This window comes from Talpa europaea, assembly GCF_964194135.1.
Source record: "Talpa europaea genome assembly, chromosome: 10".
Lineage (NCBI taxonomy): Eukaryota > Metazoa > Chordata > Mammalia > Eulipotyphla > Talpidae > Talpa > Talpa europaea.
The window spans coordinates 13,438,558-13,459,033 of NC_140077.1; the positions used below are offsets into that span (position 1 = coordinate 13,438,558).

The following is a 20,476-nucleotide window of genomic DNA, read 5'->3' on the forward strand; positions in this document are numbered from 1 at the left end:
GAGAAAAAGGAAATCTCTTGCACAGCTGATGGGAGTGCAAACTGGTTCAACCACTATGGAAAGCTGTGTGAGATTCCTCAGTTTACTAAAGACAGAGCTTCCATATGATCCAGCAATTCCACTCCTAGGTATTTACCCAAAGGACAGAATCATTAATTCCAAAGGGCACCCCACCCGCACCCCTATGTTTATAGCAGCACTATTTATAATAGCTAAGCTATGGAAACAACCCAAATGCCCAAAAATAGATGACTAGATCAAGATGATGTGATACATATACACAATGGAATATTACTCAGCAATCAAAAAAGATAAATTCATGCAATTTGCAGCAACATGGATGGAGCTGGAAGGGATCATGCTCAGCGAAATAAACCAGAAAGAAAAAGAAAAATACCAGATGGTCTCACTTATAGCAGGAATTTAGAAAACCTAAATAAGAGACCAGGAAGAAGAATAATAAAGAAAAAATCAAAATCAACAAGCAACTATGAACCAGGGATACACTATGGGGATGGGGGGCGGGGAGAGGAGGGATTAGGGTCAAAATAGAGGGGGTTCAATTGTATAGGGAATATAACCAAAATGAAAATGCATGCATTGTGCAAAAATGAAAAATGATGTAAGGATTATATAAAATAAAATATATTAACCATTAAAAAAATAAAATAAAACACTGACACTATCGCTACAGATATATTAAAAAAAATTTGTTTCTGTTTCAAGTAATGGTAGACTAGGTAATTCAAGCAAGCATTCCCATTGAAAACAACTAAAACAAAATAAGGGGGTTGCAACTGTATGGGGAATATAAAAGTAAAATTCATATATATATATAAAGAAAACAACTAAAAATACTTCTAAAATAAAAATTAACAAGTAATGACTAATTACCAGGCCAGAGATAAGCTGGTAGCCCAGAGAAAAACAAAACATGGGAGAACATTTTGTCTTGAGAACACCTCCTTAACTAGAAGACAAAGCTGAAAGGCTAAGGTATATTTCTGCCAAGAGTAAAACTCTAGGGTCAAGAGTATAGTCTAGGGGCCTCCCCGGTGGCGCCCATGGGGCGCAGACCTCTTCTGCCGCCCACTGCTCCCCTCAGCAGTGTACTTCGATCCTTCTGCCTGCTCTGTTCCCCGCTCTGGCTCTGGTGAATTCTCTCACCCTCCCGCGCTTCTGACTGTACCCAGTGCATGTATAAAAGCAAAAACAAACAAATAAATAAATAAAGCATGCCTCTATTAAAAAAAAAAAGGGTATAGTCTAGTAATCAAATAATCTGGAACCCTACACTACAGCACCCTAGTACTAAAGGTGAACTGGAAGTAAAATGGCTCCAATTCATCTGTAGTCTGCTTCTGAACCACCTGGTAAACCATAAAAATCTCAAGTCTGAAAAAACAATGACAGACTGAAATGGTCCCTTAGGTACTTGACAGAAAAGCCTCTGGATAAAGATAACCTCATTATAGGCCTTGAATGATTTAGTAAGTCATTGAGTGATTCACTGCCAAACTATACAAGTATAGATGTAATTTTTCCAAATGAATCTTATAATATCCTTATACCATACCAATAACTAAAAACAAGTCCAAAATTAAAAAAAATATATATTCTGTACTGTTTATACATGAGCAGGCATTTAGAAAAATAAACAAGACAAACTGTACATATTACAGTAAGTTCAATTCAACGTTTTACAGTTTGGCTAAGTCTTTGAAACACGTCTTGCACTTCAAAACACAACACCAGATAGACCTTCTTTTAGTCCCTATATTAGAAATGAATAACCTTTAAACTATTCTTGCAAGTTAAACTAGTCTGATAGTGTTTTTAAAACACAAGAGCAATGAATGTTGTTTTGTTTTCTAAGTGGTTTACTTTAGCGAAGAAGGGACCGCACCCTATGCAATAGCATGCAACATTCTATAATAAGCAAAAACAGAAGATGAACTCTGTGCAATTTAAGCAGAGTTATAGTAGAAAATATTCATGTGACTCAATATTCCATAATCTTTATAATACAATTGAGCTTATTTTCTAAATCCTAAGTATTTTCTTTGCCAAGAAATGGAAAGTGATTTTAAAATACTATCTTTTAGAAGTTTTACTACTTTGATAGAGTTTTAATCTTTTAATTTTTATTCTCAAATGAATCAAAATTTTTCTTTTTAGTGTTAAAGCAGATAGAAGCAACTTTGTCTTCTTTTTATTCTCATACCTATAGTATCTGGGAGGTCTAGCAGTTCATTGTGCTGCAAGTCAAGGTTGGTTATCTGTGTACAGTTTCCAATCTCCTTTGGAAGGTGTTCAAGTTGATTGTGAGCTACATCCAGCGTAATGAGGTTACATAATTCACCTGTAAATTGACCAACATAAAAATTAATAAGGATTATTTAAAAATATACTAAATACTGAAAGAAAAATTCACTTTTTATATCAGAAGTATACTTTTTTCCAGAAAAGGTAAAAGTTGAACACAAAATCTGAAATCACCTTTTCAAGGTGACATCTGATAAAATGTGGCATGTAATTACCAACCAATGTTACATATTCTGCATTTTATGACTTACAAATTCCATACCTTATTTTTTAATTTTAAATTAACATGGACATCATTCTTTCATTCATTCTACAAATATTAAGTATTTACCACATGTGATACACTATCCTCGGGCTGAGGATACAATATGGAAAAAAGACAAAATTCCTGTTTTCATAGAACTTACATTTCATAAGTGGAAAAAAATCAGCAAATTAAAACATAATCAATGTGAGGAAGTATTAAAAAATGTAAAGGAATTAGCAGGATAAAAGTAAAAATGTGTAACGGAGGAAGGAGAGAGCAGAGGTGTTGATACTAAGTATGCAGGAAAGTCTGTTTTGAGCAAGTCGCATTTGAGAGTAGACCTGAACAATGGGAGAAGGAAGAAGAAATGGAGAGTATCTTAAGTGAAGGATGCTCCATACTGGTGACCAACAAGCGCAAAGATTCTGAGGGAAGACAATAGTTCAAAACACAACAGAATGCTGGTAGAAGAAAGAGGGAGGAGGTGAAGTAGCCACGAGTCAAACCATTCATGACCCTATATGCCAAGGTACGGGCTTCGGTGACAATGGTAAAGAGAGTGAGGTTTTGTGTGTATATCTAGAGCAGTTTTAGGCTCACAGAAAATTGCATTAAAAAGTTCAGAGTTGCAAAGATCATCTTCCCCATACAGTTTCCTCTATTATTAATATCCAGCATTAAATGTTACATTTGTTACAGTTGGTGAACTAACACTGACACATTATTAACTAAAGTCCATAGTTTACATTAGCATTCACTTTGTTTTTTCCAGTTCTATGAATCTTGATAGATGCATAACATCATGTATCTGTCATTACCATATCATACTGAATAGCTTTACTGCCCTAAATATCTCCTTTTTAGTGTTAAAGCAAATAGTAAATAGGGCATCACCTATTTATTCCTCTCCCTACCTATTTCCCTCTCTCTCTGCCAGAGTCCTTGGTTCCTGATTTTTTACTTTTGCCTTATCCAAAATATTATATAGCTGGAAATATAGAAACATATGCTATGCAGCTTTTTCACTGGGCTTCACTCATTTAGCAATACACAGCTCAAGTCTTTCCATGGGTGTTTTGTTTTTGGTGGCTTGAGAGTTTATTTCTCTTTTCAGTATTCCATTATATTGGGTGTACCACAGCTTGCTTGCCCATTCATTTATGAAGGACATCTTGGTTACTTCAAATTATTAGCAATTATAACTAAATCTGCTGAAAACATTTTGAGTGCCATTTGCTGTGTGGACATAGTTTTCAACTCATTTTGGTAAATAACTAGGAGTATGATTGCTGAAATGCATGATAAGACTATGCTTAGCTTTGTAAGAAAATGCCAACTATCTTCCAAAGTGACATTTTTACTTTTCCACTAGAATGACTGAGAGTTTATGCCAGTGTTTGATATTGTCAATGTTTTTGGATTTCAGCCTTTCTGATAGGTATGTTGTGGTGGTGGTGGTGGTGGTTGTATTTCAAAAATATAGCTTACAAGTTATGAGGCAGCTTTATGGAAAACCAGTACCAACAACATTGCCTCAGAAAACTTAAAATCTAAAAAAAAAAAAAAAAAAAAAGAAAGAAAACTTAAAATCTATTATGGAAAGTGATGGGTAACTAGAGAAGGGAGATTCTGGCTTGGTAGGCTGGGGAAAGCTACATTTTAAAAGAAGTCAGGAATTACATAAATATTCCAAGAAAAAGAAATAATCTGAGGAAATTAAGAGAGAAAAATTCATCAGCTCAGCTATCCCTTTATTAGATATATATTCAATAGAAATGAGTCAATATGTTTATCAGAAGACAAGCATTAGTATAATATAGTAGCATTGTTTTTATTAGCCCCAAATTAAAAACGACCAGACAACAGGAGAATAGATAAATCAATTGTGCCATGTTCACACTATGGAATATTATGTAGGCGAACAATCTCTAAACACATCCACCAATATGATGAATAATTCAAAGTCAAAGAAGTCAGACACAAAATCATATATGATTCTATGTATATAAAAATAAGGAAAATTAATGTAATGTAAGAAGTCAGGATACTAGAGTCCCTAAATGGGAGTAGTGATTGAAAGGGATTTTCTGGTTGGCTTGGTGTTAAGTTTTAAGTGTATACTGATCATACACTTTGCAAGTAACCTTTAAGTACATAAACATGTATGTTAAGGAAATAAAATGCTGAAAAAACAAGCTCTGGCTCAAGCTCCTAGTGTGGACATGGCTTAATCCAAGCTATGGTAGAAAAACAGAAAAAGGCATTTCTTAAATTTGTATTAGATGTGTAATCTCCAACATATTCTAGTAAAATATTGTGGTTTATCCCTATGGAAGTTCTGTAAAGTCTAAAGAACTCTGGCCATGAATGGCATTAAAGATATAAAAGACTGTTTTTTAATGGTGAAATCTCATAAGCAGGCCCTTATTAGGGTTCCATCAAATAATGTAAAACTCTTGCACTATTTAAGTTTCATAAGAACAAGCATTTAGTGTGGTATAATGCCTGATAAAGAAAAAGCACACATAAGAATTTTTTGACTGAGTGAATTAATAATTTATTTTCTTTTATGTTTCAGGAAAAATATGTGTTTTATATGGTAATGTTCCTTTGTTACTGGTTAAACTCCACACTTGGTTTTGTCATGTATTTAATCACATTTTCATGAAGTTTCTATTCTGAACAGTCATATATAAAATATTTTAACATAATTAATAAAAGTCAAAACATTAAAAAATGAAAAAAAAAAAACTAGGAAAGTGCCAAATAATCCCCAGAAATTTGTTATTTAAGCATTTTAATGACTTGTAGTCTCTAACAGGGAGAAAAACCATTTTTCCTCCTAAAATTGCTCTTCTGTTTGCAGGATGATTAGTTTTATATCCCTAATAACTTATCTGGATATCAGAGTATCAGGGACCACAAGTCCCAATGCTTTTTGCATGTAAAACACCACCTTTCTGTATCACAAAATGAAATTACTCTATTAGAGTAACCTGGGAAACCGTGTTGCTTAGATAAACAGCAGTAAGAATCCCAACATATGTCTAGTCAGTTTTGACAGTTTGAGAAGGGACAATAGGCAGTATACTTCATTGTCTGGATAAAGGGTAATGTCATGCTTTAAAAGTCTTGGATAGAGGGCCTCCCTGGTGGCGCAAGGGGTTACGATGCAACCTATGAAGCTGTCCGCAGCCCCAACATGAGTTTGATTCCTCAGCCGGCCAGGGAGCAACCCACATGGTATAGCAGACCTCTCCTGACTCGCCCGCTGCTCCCCTCAGCAGGGTACTTTGGTCAATCTGCCTGTTCTGTTCCCCACTGTCTCAGGTGAGTCCTCTTACCCCCCCACACCTCTGGCCTGTACCCCAGCTTTTGTATACATAAATAAATAAATCTTTAAAAAAAAAAGTCTTGGATAGAGTCTGCAATCTTTGATTCCTCTAAAGAGAGGACAAAAGAAAAATAATTTACATTTTTCAAAGTGGAATTTTCCCCGAGTTTAAGGACATAACCAAATAGAAGCACCCTAAAAGAGTTAAATCCATGACTCTACAGGTTCAAGGTAAGTCAACAGTAATTCAATTGTCTAGAATAGAACTTAAAGCTTTTTCAGAGGATAATAACAGATTCCAAAATCATTACTTGTTTACATATATACAATATCATTCACTTTTACTACACCACGAAGTTTTTACAATGACTTCCATTTCTGGCCATCATGTAATGAGAAAATGTACAAATTATATGAGAAAAAAATGGTTTGTAGACAGTAGACAACAGCCACATATGACTATGATCCCTAATATAAAGGAAAGAAACTTAAAATGAGCACTATTTTTTGCCACAGGTTATTGCCTAGAGGCACGGTCTAGGCCATTTAAAAATAAAGCAAGGGAAAAAGGCCAACAAGTTTAACTGAGTTGTGGCAAAAAACAAACAACAACAACAACAACAAAAAAAAAAAACCCACTGCATTTAGAAAGCTTGGGATGGGAGAATTTGGGGGGCAGAATTTGAGATTAGAAAGAAGTAGAGAGTTCTAGGTATTTACCCAAAGGACACAGAAACATCAATTCCAAAGAACACCTGCACCCCTATGTTTATAGCAGCACTGTTTACAATAGCTAAGCTTTGGAAACAACCCAAATGCCCAAAAATAGATGACTGGGTCAAGAAGATGTGGTACATATATACCATGGAATATTACTCAGCATTCAAAAAAGATAAACACATGCAATTTGCAGCAACATGGATGGCGCTGGAAGGGATCATGCTCAGCGAAATAAGCCAAAAAGAAAAAGAAAAATACCGGATGGTCTCACTCATAGCAGGAATCTAGAAAACTTAAATAAGGGACCAGGAAAATGAATAACTATAAGAAAGTGAAAATCAAAATCAACAAAAAACTATGAACCAGAGACACTTTTAGGGGGGCGGGGGCGGGAGGGGAGGGATTGGGGTCAGAATGGGGGGGCTGCAATTGTATGGGGAATATAACAATAAAATTTATAAAAAAAAAAAAAAAGAAGTAGAGAGTTCTGTGCAATCTGCCAAAATGTACCTTTTAGTATTTGGATAAGAGCCAATCCATGTTATTTGAAAAGAAATTATTAAAGGCAAGCAAAGAAGCAGTAGAAAGCAGTAGCTGAAACAGTTTCCAACAATCACACAGGACTAGAATAGCTTGAGGTCACACCAGTCAGAAAGAAAGACCTCATAATATAGAGTGCCATCAGTGTTTGCAGAAATGTACAGCCTTAGCAAGGGGGATAAATTAGATCTCAACTAAAGGCTATTCCGAAACCACCAAGACATAGCTTAAAATCCAACTACAAAAGGAATTAATTGATTCCAAATAACTGCATGTCAGAACAAAGTCCAGCACTCTTTAAAGGAATATAACAAAATCTACACTCAAGAATGTAAAAATTTTAATGCTGGACATTCAATCAAATACTATCAAAGCATGTAAAGAAACAGGAAAATACCAACCACACACAGGAGTAAAGTCTTTCTATAGGCTAGAAGTAGAAATAAAAAGATTATGGAAATAGAAAACAAAGACACTGAAAATTTATTAAAAATGAACTCCCTATGCCCAAGGCAAAAAAAAAAAAAACAAAAACAAAAAGCCTTGAAAATCACACCCAAATCAAATGCATAGAGTTAAAAATACAACATCTAAAATTAAAATTTCATTGCATGGGATTAACAATAGAATTAAACACTGAAGAAAAAATTATAGCAATAAAAAAATAGCAATAGAAATTAAACACACGTACAAAATGAATAGAACATCAATGACCTAAAAGACAATAGAAAGATATCTAATATACATGTAATTAGAGACCCAGAGAACAGAAAAAGAAAGCAGAAGACCCCCCCCAACCCTGCCCAGCCCAAAAAAAAAGAAAAAAAGGGAAAAAATGACAAATAAATAATTGCAAAAATATTTCCATCTTTGATAAAACCATGAACCCTGAGATCCAAGGATGCTCATAAACTTCAATCTAAATAAACATGAAGAAAAGCAATAGAGGGACACCAGTCATAAACAGCTGGAAAGTAGGTACAAAGAGAAAAATATTTAATATACATAGAAAATAAAGCTTTACAAACACAGAAATAAAGGTAAGAAGAACAATAAAACTCTTGTCAGAAAGTAGGCAAGCCAGAAAAAACTGGAAAGCTAGGAAAAATATCTTTAAAATGCTGAAAAAGAAAACAAGCAAACCAGAATTCTATACCAGGAAAAAAAAAGCTTTCAAAAATGAATACAAAATAAAGGTTCTCAGAAAAACAAAAACAAATGACTACTCATTATGAGCAGAAATACATATTTAAAAGAAATTCTGCACTAAAATACATATTAAAAGAAATTCTTCGGGCAAAACGAAAATATCAGAAATCAACATCATATGCCTCTTGATATGATTCACTATATAGGGTGCCATAATCACCTCTGTAGTATTCTTGCCAGAAAAGCATATCCTCAAGCTAGTAATGAGAAAATATCATACAGAAAAAAACATATGCACACATATATGTGTACAGATATCCACACAGACACATACATGAGTGATATACTACATATCTGTACAGTACTCTTCAAAAGTATCACTATCATGGGGAGAAAAAGATCTGTCTTCTAGCCTGTTCCACATTTTAGAGACTATGGACATATAACTATTAAATGCAATGTGATTCTGGAACAGATAAAGACCATTAATGGGAAAAAAATCAGAATTTTTTAACTTCTAACTTGCTGGTTTTAATTATTGTACAATAGGCATGTAAAGATATTAAAATTAGAAGCTACATAAAAAGAATATGAGAATTCTCTGTACTGCTTCTCCAACTTTTCTGTTCAAAAAACTTCACGAATTATTTAATCTTTCTATATTTCCAGCTCCTTCTTCAGTGTTAACAGGAAGAAGGGTGGAGAGGGCAAGAGAAGATTTATTTCACTGGGTTACTTAAAGGAAATATTAAGACAATGTACTGAAGTATACTGGTATAGAACAGTGTATGGTATATGCCATACTATGCTCAAAGAATAGCTCTTCTTAATATTATAATAATATTATTTTTACTAGACTTTTATTTTCTCATTTCCTCTAAGAAAACAGATAATGCAGACCTGCAATGTTTGCCCCAAATCCATGCATCGAAGTTGAAGTTTACAAATCTTAACTCCTCATATGAAATATTTATGTTTATTCAGAAGAGTAGTTATTTTCTGATGCCCTGCTTGGAATAAAATCAATTAACATTTATGAAATTACTTTTTCAGAAATTATAAGAACACAAATTTTAATAATGTTACTAATGGTGGGAAGGTGCTCACTAAAAAACAAATTCAATGGTTATTTTTAAAGTTACAAACAGGAATGAAAGTCAAAAAATTAGGCCATTACAAATATCAACAATTTAATAAAATCACTTTTAATAAAAATGATATTATCTATATGCTCAATAATGAACTACAGTAAGTTTAAAATCCTGTGAAATAATTTCTTGCTTAAATAATGTATAGTCTTAATTCCCAAGTAATCTGATAATATCTCCATGAGAAAAAAATCTTTAAAGAATGACTCTCCCATAAAGCAAACTTTGCAGATGGGATATTAATACATACACAAAACAATAAGAACAAAGACAACAAATAACATTTTATACTCCTACGTAAAAATACAACATTTCTTTCTCAAACAGCCTATACCTCTACTCCACAATGGACTATATACACAAGTCTTTTTTTTTTTTTTTTTAATAGAGGCATGCTTTATTTATTTGTTTGCTGGCTTGTTTGTTTTGTTTATACATGCACTGGGTACAGTCAGAAGCGCGGAGGGTGAGAGAATTCACCAGAGCCAGAGCGGGGAGCAGAGCAGGCAGAAGGACCGAAGCACACTGCTGAGGGGAGCAGCGGGCGGCAGGAGAGCTCTGCACGCCATGTGGGACCCTCCTCTGGTGGCCGGGAAGCAGCCAGGGATCGAACCGGCGCCGCAGAGGCCGCGGGCAGCTTCGCAACCCAGCGCTCAACCGCTGCGCCACCGGGGAGGCCCTATACACAGGTCTTAATTCACCTATTTTATTTAGAATTTGCCTTTCACACAAAAAGAAAAGTTTCCGGGCCTCCCTGGTGGCACAAGGGGTTAAGTCTCAGCACTATGAAGCTATCAGCAACCACTGCAGCGCAAATTCGATAATGCACATGGCGCAAAAGACCTCTCCTATCTATCATGCTGCTCCCCTCAGCAGTGGATTTCAGTCAATCCGCCTCTTCTGCTCCCCACTCTGTCTCTGGTGAATCCTCTCATCCCCACCCCAACCCCCCGCACCTCATTTAAAACAGTGCAAAATACAGAAAAGTAAGCACTTTCAAAATGAAACAGAACATCAAATTTCTTATGACACTGCTCTTCTCATTGCCGATCCCTTTAGGAAATTAGGTAGAAAAGTGATAAAAATTTAAACAACCATTTTTCAGGTAAAAAAAGGGAACATGAATGTTATAATGGGAAAATGTAGCCTTAGTACATTGAATGTAATTACATAAGTCAATACTTTAAAAATAGACAGCGACAACTTCAAAATTAGGAGAACATCTTTTTTCTTGCTTCAAATTCACTATGCTCCAATGAAAATGAGAACTGAGTAGATCTGCGTGAAAAAGGGTCTGTTACAGCTATGTTCCAACTCACTCTCAGGTCTATAAGCTCAAACATGTAACATTAATATTGATAAAATTTAATAAAATAAGCCATAGTGAAAACAGAATTTAGAAACCAGCTATTTCTAGGCAAGTATCAGATACTTTCTGACATGAAAAAGCACTCAACAAAATTATTAAGCATTACAAATACCACACACACACAAAGTAACCCAAAGCCTCTTACCAATTTCAGCAGGTAGTTGTTTGATTTTGTTCTCTCGAATGCTGAGCATGCTGAGTTTTGACAGGTTTTTGATGTCCTTTTCCACAGTAGTTATACGATTGAAGCGAAGGTAGAGAGTGGTGAGAGAATCTAGCCTGTACACCACTGAAGGAATTTCTCTCAGTTTATTATGCCGTAAATCAAGCATCCGCAGCTTCTTCAAGTTATCAAGAGAGTCAGGCAAACTGGTAAGTGAATTTTCACTCAGAGCCAGTGTCATGAGATTTACTAGACAGCCCACTTCAGCGGGAAGGGACTGCAATTTGTTGCTATATAAATAAAGTTCTGTTAATTGAGTCAATTCTTTGATTGACGGTGGCAATATGTGTATAGACCTTTTGGATAAGTCCAAACGCATTGAATTCTCTTCTCGGCATTTGTTGAGCTCTTTTATCACCTCTGCATTACTAGATTTTTTCCTAGTCCCAGGTGCTGGATTTGGTCTTTTGATGGTATTGTCAACTGAAAAAGCCACCCCTGGCTGGGCAGTGCTGGGGTCTTTCTTCCCGTCTTTGGCATCTTTCCCTTTGGTCTTAGGTTCTTTTTCTTTGCTGTCTTTCCCAAAACCTCCAGAGGCTTTTGCCTCCTTTTCTCTTTCCTTGGCTGATGGTACTTTGGGATCTTTCTCTTTAGAGTCTTTTTCTTTTCCTAAACTACTACTCATGGTTACTCAACCTCGGACAAAAACTACATGAACTCCTTTTATCTTATTTGCCAACAAAAGTAATTGAAATTCGAAGATGAAGAGACAAAGATCCTACACAATCAGAAAAGGTGCTGGCTTGAAAAAGTAATCACTATGGAGTAACAGCCATCTGTTACATGTTGTCGTTAAAAGCACTATGCCCATTTCTGGCAATTCATTCCAAGTGGTAAATGGTGCTGGTCAATCAATGATTCATTAGGATTTCTGAAATACAACAGAGAGAGAGTATTAAATTACTTTAGAGCATAATTTTCATAAAACAAATGACCTCTGGAAAAAATCTTATTGGCAATTTTACTATTTTCCTCTGACTTGATAATGTAAATATGCAAATTCCATCAAAAACTATAAACATTGGGGCCTTCCTGGCAGCATAAGGGGTTAAGAAGCAACCTATGAAGCTGTCCACAGCCACGGCAGCACCAGTTCAATCCCCAGCCGGCCAGGGAGCAACACACATGGTGCAGCAGACCTCTCCTGTCTCACCTGGTGTTCCCCTCAGCAGTGTATTTCAGTCAATCTGCCTGTTCTGCTCCCCACTCTGTCTCTGATGAATCCTCTCACCATCCACACCTCTGGCCTATACCCCAGTTCTTGTATGCATAAATAAATAAATCTTTAAAAAAAACTATAAATACTAATAAGGCAGGCCCTGTCTTCAAGGAATTTACAATCTAATTGAAAAAGGTAAATATATAAATTGCTACAGTAAAAAATTTTATAAAAGTGGGAGAGATCACAGCAGCTGGTAATGTTTGAATATTTTCTGTGTATAGACACTGTTATGTAATTACCAGATAGGTTTAAGAAAGGATTTCAAAGGTGATGACAGAATGGAAAGCAGTCTGACAAAAGAATAAAATGAGCAAACAAATATGTAGTGAAATATGAAGAATGGCACATAGTTCAGAAAAAGGGGCATTAAAAACCTGCAGTTCAATAAACACTAAGTGATTCTTATATGAAGGTAGATTTGGAAGCACCTTAAAAAAAAAAAGGCAAAGAGAAATTTCCAAAAACACCTATATTCTAGAGGTAGAAAAGTGAAAACATTTTTTTTTAAAGATTTATTTATTTATGCATATAAGAGCTGGGGTACAGGCCAGAGATGTGGGGCATGAGAGGATTCACCAGAGATAGAGTGGGGAACAGAACAGGCAGACTGACTGAAACACACTGCTGAGAGGAGCAGCGGGCGAGTCAGAAGAGGTCTGCTGCCCCATGTGGGTTTCTCTCTGGCGGGCCGGGGATCGAACTCGTGCTGCAGAGGCTGCAGACTGCTTCATCGTGTGGTTCTTCTTAACCCCTTGAGCCACCAGGGAGGCCCATGAAAAGTATTTTTAAGAGATCTTAAAAGCAGAAAAAGTTCACTGATAAAATGACTGACCAAAAGGTGTCCACACAAAGGCTGAAAAATGAGAAGAATATTTGTAGGGTCCCAAAGTTTTTCAAAATTTAAAATTATTTTTATGGGCCTCCCCTGGTGGCGCAGCGGTTGAGCGCCAGGCTGCAAAGCTGCCTGCAGCCTCTGCAGCGCCAGTTTGATCCCCGGCCACTGGGGAGGGTCCCACATGGCACACAGACCTCTCCTGCCGCGCCCACTGGTCCCCTCAGCAGTGTATTTTGTCAGTCTGTCTGTTCTGCTCCCCACTCTGGCTCTGGTGAATTCTCTCACCCTCCCGCGCTTCTGACTGTACCCAGTGCTTGTATAAATAAATAATCCTTAAAATAATAATAATTTTTATTTTGTAACTATTATTAATTTTGTAACTTTGGTACTAGGGCCATAAGATTAAAGACAAAATAATGTTTTACCTAATTAGCTTAAGAGGTTTAACAAAATTTTATCAAACCATCAAAAGTATTTGATAGTCTAACTGCACAGGAGTGTAGTAAGGATTTCTATGCAGGCACTGTGAAGCTATCCGCAGCCTCTGCAGCAAGGGTTTGATACCCGGCCGGCCAGGAAGCTACCCACATGGTGCAGCAGTCTCCCATGCTGCTCCCCTCAGCAGTGTATTTCAGTTAATCCACCTGTTCTGTTCCCCACTCTGTCTCTGGCGAATCCTCTTACTCCCAACCCCCCCCCCGCCTGTACCCCAGTTCTTGTATGCATAAATCTTCTTTTAAGAACTGGTTGGAGGGCCTCCCTGGTGGCGCAAGGTGTTAAGACGCAACCTGTGGGGCTGTCCGCAGCCACTGCAGCATCAGTTCGATCCCTGGCCAGAGAGCTACCCACATGGTGCAGCAGACCTCTCCTATCTCGCCCGCTGCTCCCCTCGGCAGTGTATTTCAGTCAATCGCCTGATCTGTTCCCCACTGTTTCTGGTAAATCCTCTCACCCCCCACGCCCTGGCCTGTACCCTAGTTCTTATATGCATAAATAAATCTTTAAAAAACAAAACTGATTGGGAAAAAAGTTAGATAAGACAGATCTATGATAAAACTCAGATGGTCTATTTCTTGGTTTAAGGAGATTCTATTTTTCCTGAAGCCCTTTCAACACTGTTAACAGTGTTAACATATTCAGGTTATCACATATAGGAGTATGTTTAGCACTTAATGGGTCTACACCCATTAAAAAAGCTTTTAAAAAAGCTGTACTGCTTACAAATAAATTATTAGCATCAATATCAATGCTTGGGGTATAGCTGATGCTCAGTAAGTACTGATTAAATGAATAAATCAAATGGCGATTTCATTCTATATAGCCTGTATTAAAAGAACATCAGACATTTAAATTTTAATCTCAAAGACAAAAGTGCTTTAAAAATCCATTGCACTACACCCATTCATGATAAAAGCCCTTGAAATTCTTGGGATACAAGGAACATACCTCAACATCATAAAGGCCATCTATGACAAGCCAACAGCCAGTATCATTCTCAATGGTGAAAAGCTGAAAGCAATTCCATTAAGATCTGGAACAAGACAAGGATGTCCACTCTCACCACTGCTTTTCAATATAATACTGGAAGTCCTAGCCAGGGCAATAAGACAAGAGAAAGACATCCAAGGAATCCAAATAGGAAAAGAAGAAGTCAAACTATCACTATTTGCAGACGATATGATATTATACATAGAGAACCCCAAAAACTCCACAGAAAAGCTAATTCAACTCATCAATCAGTTCAGTAAAGTGGCAGGATACAAAATCAACACGCAAAAGTCAGTAGCCTTCCTATACACAAACAATAAATCTGAAGAAGAAGAAATCAAAAAAACCATCCCTTTTGTTATTGAAACAAAAAAAATCAAATATTTGGGAATAAATCTAAAAAAAGAGGTAAAGGACCTATACAAAGAAAACTATAAAACACTGTTAAAAGAAATAGAAGAAGACACAAAGAAATGGAGAGACATCCCCTGCTCATGGATTGGAAGAATAAACATTATTAAAATGGCCATCCTTCCAAAAGCAACATACAGATTCAATGCTATTCCAATCAAAATTTCAATGTCATTCTTCAAAGAAATAGAACAATTATTGATGAAATTCATATGGAATCACAAAAAACCCCGAATAGCCAAAGCTCTCCTGAAAAAAAAAAGAAGGGAATGGAGGCATCACACTCCCAGACTTCAAACTATACTACAAAGCCATAATCATCAAAACTGCATGGTATTGGAACAAGAACAGACATACAGACCAATGGAATCGAATAGAAAATCCAGAAATAAACCCACAGATTTATGGTCAACTAATCTTTGACAAAGGAGCAAAGACTATGCATTGGAGCAAAGAAAGTTTGTTCAATAAATGGTGCTGGGAAAACTGGGTCGCTACATGCAAAAGAATGAAGCTTGACCACTACCTCACACCATACACAAAAATCAACTCAAAATGGATTAAAGAACTAGACATAAGACCTGAAACCATAAAATATATAGAAGGAAATATAGGCAAAACACTACGTGATTTGCACATCAAAGACATCTTTACAGACACATCACCCAAAGCAGTGATAGTGAAGGCAAAGATAAACAGCTGGGACTACATCAAATTAAAGAGCTTTTGCACAGCAAAAGAGACAATAACAAAAACAAAGAGAAACCCCACCAACTGGGAGAACATTTTTGCACCCAACACTAATGATAAAGGACTGATCACAAAAATCTGCAAAGAGCTGATGAGACTCAACAACAACAAAGAAAAGAATCCAGTCAAAAAATGGGCAGAAGAGCTAAAAAGAAACTTCTCTGAAGAGGAAATGCAAATGGCCAACAGGCATATGAAAAAATGTTCAACATCACTTGTCATCAGGGAAATGCAAATCAAAACTACCATGAGATACCATATTACACCAGTGAGAATGGCACATATTAAAAAAACTAGCAACAACAAATGTTGGCGAGGGTGTGGAGAAAAAGGAACTCTTCTGCACTGTTGGTGGGAGTGCAAACGGGTCCAACCACTGTGGAAAGCTGTGTGGAGATTTCTGGACCTACTAAACATAGAGCTTCCATATGATCCAGCAATTCCACTCCTAGGTATTTACCCAAAGGACACAGAAACATCCATTCCAAAGAACACCTGCACCCCTATGTTTATAGCAGCACTGTTTACAATAGCTAAGCTTTGGAAACAACCCAAATGCCCAAAAATAGATGACTGGATCAAGAAGATGTGGTACATATATACCATGGAATATTACTCAGCATTCAAAAAAGATAAACACATGCAATTTGCAGCAACATGGATGGCGCTGGAAGGGATCATGCTCAGCGAAATAAGCCAAAAAGAAAAAGAAAAATACCGGATGGTCTCACTCATAGCAGGAATCTAGAAAACTTAAATAAGGGACCAGGAAAATGAATATAAGATAGTGAAAATCAAAATCAACAAAAAACTATGAACCAGAGACACTTTTAGGGGGGTGGGGGCGGGAGGGGAGGGATTGGGGTCAGAATGGGGGGGGCCGCAATTGTATGGGGAATATAACAATAAAATTTATAAAAAAAATAAAAAAAAATAAAAATCCATTGCACTAAAGGCGATTTACTATCCTTCTAATTTAATGCTGACATTAATATTTTCTTATCACATGAGAATAGTAGTCTTTAGATTACTTATTTGCTATAGTCCTGCCACCTAAACCATATCACTCCACCTACTCAATGTTGAAAAAAATCAGCCAAATTACATCATTGTATTATTAATTCGAATATCTACTCCAGGACAATGCCTTTCAATGAAGAAAAACTTTTAAAGATATTATAAATACTAAATTAGAATAAACATATAATTATACATAAAAAACATCAGGGATCAAAGGAAGGACCTGAATTCTCCTCCTCCACAGACACAATAAATCTACACTATACAACTAGATATGGCGTAAACTCAGAAAAATGCCTGAAAACTGTATAAATAGAGCCTACCCAACAAAGAATAAAAGGCAGCACCAAGACTGGTAGAAGAGACAGAGTTTCATTCTTGCCAAAGAAGAAATCCTACCCTAGCACAACAATTTGTGGCGGTAGGCAGAGAGATCTTAAAGCTACAGAACATGTCCCTCGCGGGTAGGGAAAAGTGATGTACACTGCATCGGGCACACCAATCCTTCAATACTGTGCAGTGGAGATAAGTAGCTGAAACACGAGACATTGAGGGCTGAGGAAAATATGCCCAGGAAAACCAAAGAACTATAGGGAACAGAGAAGATGACCTCACAAGGCCCAAGCACAGACTCACTGACACCAGGACCCAAAGCGTTAACACCACTCAGAAAAGTTCCTGGAACTAAGTGAAGGAACCCAACTTACTATTCATACAGCATCTGTCTGAAAAGCAGGAAACTTTAGAGATGATCCCCAGGGTTAAAAACACAAGCCAGTACCATTTTGGCAAATTCACAACCTTGCTAATACTAGCTCCACTGGGCACCATTTTGGAATCCTCCCTCCAGTTTGCAAGAGCTGGTGAGCAAGCACCACTGAAGGTTCCACCCACCCCACATGACTGAAAATTACAGTCCTGTGCTGAAACCACGATCCACTGCCAGGCCAGGCTGGCAGCCATGCCCACACAGTTTGCTGCAGCCTAGCCATGGCAGGCAGGACATGCAGTCCACACTGGGGATGCACCTTGAGCACTGAGCTCTGGCAGCCAGTGGAAACTGAACTAGGCCAATAATTCAAGACTGGGAGAGGTAGATCTGCTAAATACATAGAAACAAACAGAGAATTAAGCAAAATGGAGAGACTGAAGAATATGCCCCAAATGAAAGAACAAGAATTAATGCCAAAAAATGCCTTGAAGAAACAGATAAGCAAACTACCCTGAGGAAGAATTCAAAGTAATGGTTACAAAGATTCTAAGTGAAATGGAAAGAAGAATGGATTAACACAGTGAGAATTTTACACAAAAAGAAAATTTAAGAAAGATCAAACGGAAGTTACAGAGCTGCAGAATAAGATAGGAGAACTGAAAAGACAGCAAAGGGTTTCAACAACAGACTGAATGAAGCAGAAGAATGGCTAAGTGAGCTGGAAGACAAAGCAACAAAACTCACCAAGAGAGCAAATGAAACAAGAACTAAAAAGAAAAAGTGCCCTAAGAGACCTCTGGGACAACATCAAGAGGAATAATATTTGCATTACAAGGGTCCTTAAATAAAAAAAAAAAGATGATAAAGGGCCAGAAAAAAATATTTGAGGAACTGATCGTTGCAAACTTACAATTTGAGGAAAGCAGCAGCCACAATGGCATAAGATGCCCAAAGAGTTCTAAAAAAGAGGAACCCAGAATCCCACACCAAGATACAGTATAATTAATAAGATAAAAATTAAAGACAAAATGAGGATGTTAAGGGCATCAAGAAAAAGAAAGTAGCATGTCAACAGAAGTGAAACAACATAAGGCTAGCAGCAGACTTTTCAGAAGAAACCTTGTGTGCCCGAAGTGAGTGGCATGACATGTTCATAGTGCTGAAAAGAAAATTTTCAAATAAGATTTCAATACTCAGCAAAAATTCTATTCAGATTTAAAGAAGAGATCAATAGCTTTCCAGACAAGCAAAAGCTAAAGGAGTTCACTAAATCAGCACTGCAAGGAATGCTAAAAGGATGCATCTAAACTGAAATTAAAAAGGTACTAAATAAAAGCAAGAATGCATACAAAAGAAGAAAATCTAACTTTGAAAAATATACTCACAGTAGCAGATCAACCACCCAGGAAATAGATTAAAAGATCAGAGTAGTAAAATTAACTAAATTATGGCAATTAATCAAGGAAATTATATAACAAAAAGATCTGAGACATTACAATTTTTAAACATGAGGGAGATAAAAATGCAGTTTTGGAGTGCTCAAATGTAAACGGCAACAAACTCAATACAGATCAATACATATATCCTATTACATCAATCAAATGGAAATAATCTCTGGAAAACCTAACCAAATAGCGAATGACCTTAGGTAAAACCTACTTGACACACAATGAGTGCAAAATACTGACATTCATCGCTGTTTTTATGTTAGGGGAAATAACTTGCACAAATGGACCACCCTCAGACTTACGTTGCTAACTAGACCCTAATCATAAGTAACTGACTTCATGTTTGCCTACCCCCAAGTTTTCACCTTTTATTAAGATTATATCAAATGTCTATTGTTCATTATTTTATAGCACTATAGGCCCAAAATAACATTAGTAAACACAGCCTTTTCTCATACCATTCTCAAGTCACTAAAATTTGCAACAGCTCTCCGACCTATTCACTAGAGTTCTGTACTGTGTTCTTACTCAGTAGGCTCAGTCATCTTCACATCTGTCCTGACAGCACAAGACTTTCACTTCAGAACTGCCAATCAATCTCCTCTTGTAGCTGTTATACTTCTAGTGACAAGTCCTACTGGGCTTGCTGATAAATTATCATTTTAATTAATCCCACCATTTCTTAGGTCAATAATCTCTTTATAAACTTAATTTCAAACCCTAAACAACAATCCAATCTCTATAAGCCTTCGTTTTTTTCTATTTTTTTTTCCTCTGGCTTCCTCAAATGACTAGTTTACAAGCCTCCTGAACTTGTTAGTTTTTATTGTGGCCAATACCCACAATCCTTATTAAATTCTTGAGTGTCAATAGGCTATTATATAAGGTACCAAATTCATCTCCTTGATTCTAGTCTCTAAACAACCTTCTGCATCTGATACCAGATGATATAAGCATCTTTAAGCTAAATCATCGGTTTGAAATAAATCCTCTACTAATACATACAACTATGTACACATACATGTACACAAATACAAATGTACAAACATATTCGGTTTCTCCACAATCAGGTTTCGATCTGTCTTTTCCAGATTTGTCAGTTGTATCCGAAGTACACTCATCATTCCTGTCTTACACTATTTACACAGCATGTGGAAAGGAACTTTCACATAACCATACATTTGCTTAGCTTGCTGCCTTTGCTTAATGATTTCTACCTCCTTCTCACCTCTATACTAGTCTCCTTGGCTACACCCTTTATATACTACCCTAATTATTGTTATCGGTATCCTTAATATATGGTACTCTTTCCTGACTCCATGTTCATAATCTTGCTGTTTCCTTCTCTGCCAGTAGGCATTCCCTAATACCTCCTTTACACTTCTTCCCTTTCCCATTGAACACATACACACATCTTTTAAGAATTCAAGAGTAAGCTTTTCCAGAAAGTCTTTCCTTTATTTATATTGGGAATTAAAATAAAAGTCAATCTTTAAATTCAAATTCTAGTTAACTTTCACAATAGTAGTTTAGAT

General features: G+C 36.5%; 1 protein-coding gene across 2 annotated transcripts in view; it reads right to left on the bottom strand.

Annotated features, from left to right (window-relative positions):
* Positions 1 to 11,680, bottom strand: part of SHOC2 (SHOC2 leucine rich repeat scaffold protein) — a gene marked incomplete at both ends in the record, with an annotated part of 35,662 nt that extends 23,982 nt beyond the window's left edge. Inside the window, 2 exons of one of the 2 annotated variants that reach the window (XM_084246255.1) lie at positions 2,225 to 2,362; positions 10,978 to 11,680. In XM_084246255.1, the coding sequence (XP_084102381.1) occupies positions 2,225 to 2,362; positions 10,978 to 11,680 (841 nt within the window). The remainder of the gene's footprint in view (positions 1 to 2,224; positions 2,363 to 10,977) is intronic. The other variant, XM_084246256.1, reaches the window with a different exon arrangement.
* Positions 11,681 to 20,476: the final 8,796 nt, after the last annotated feature.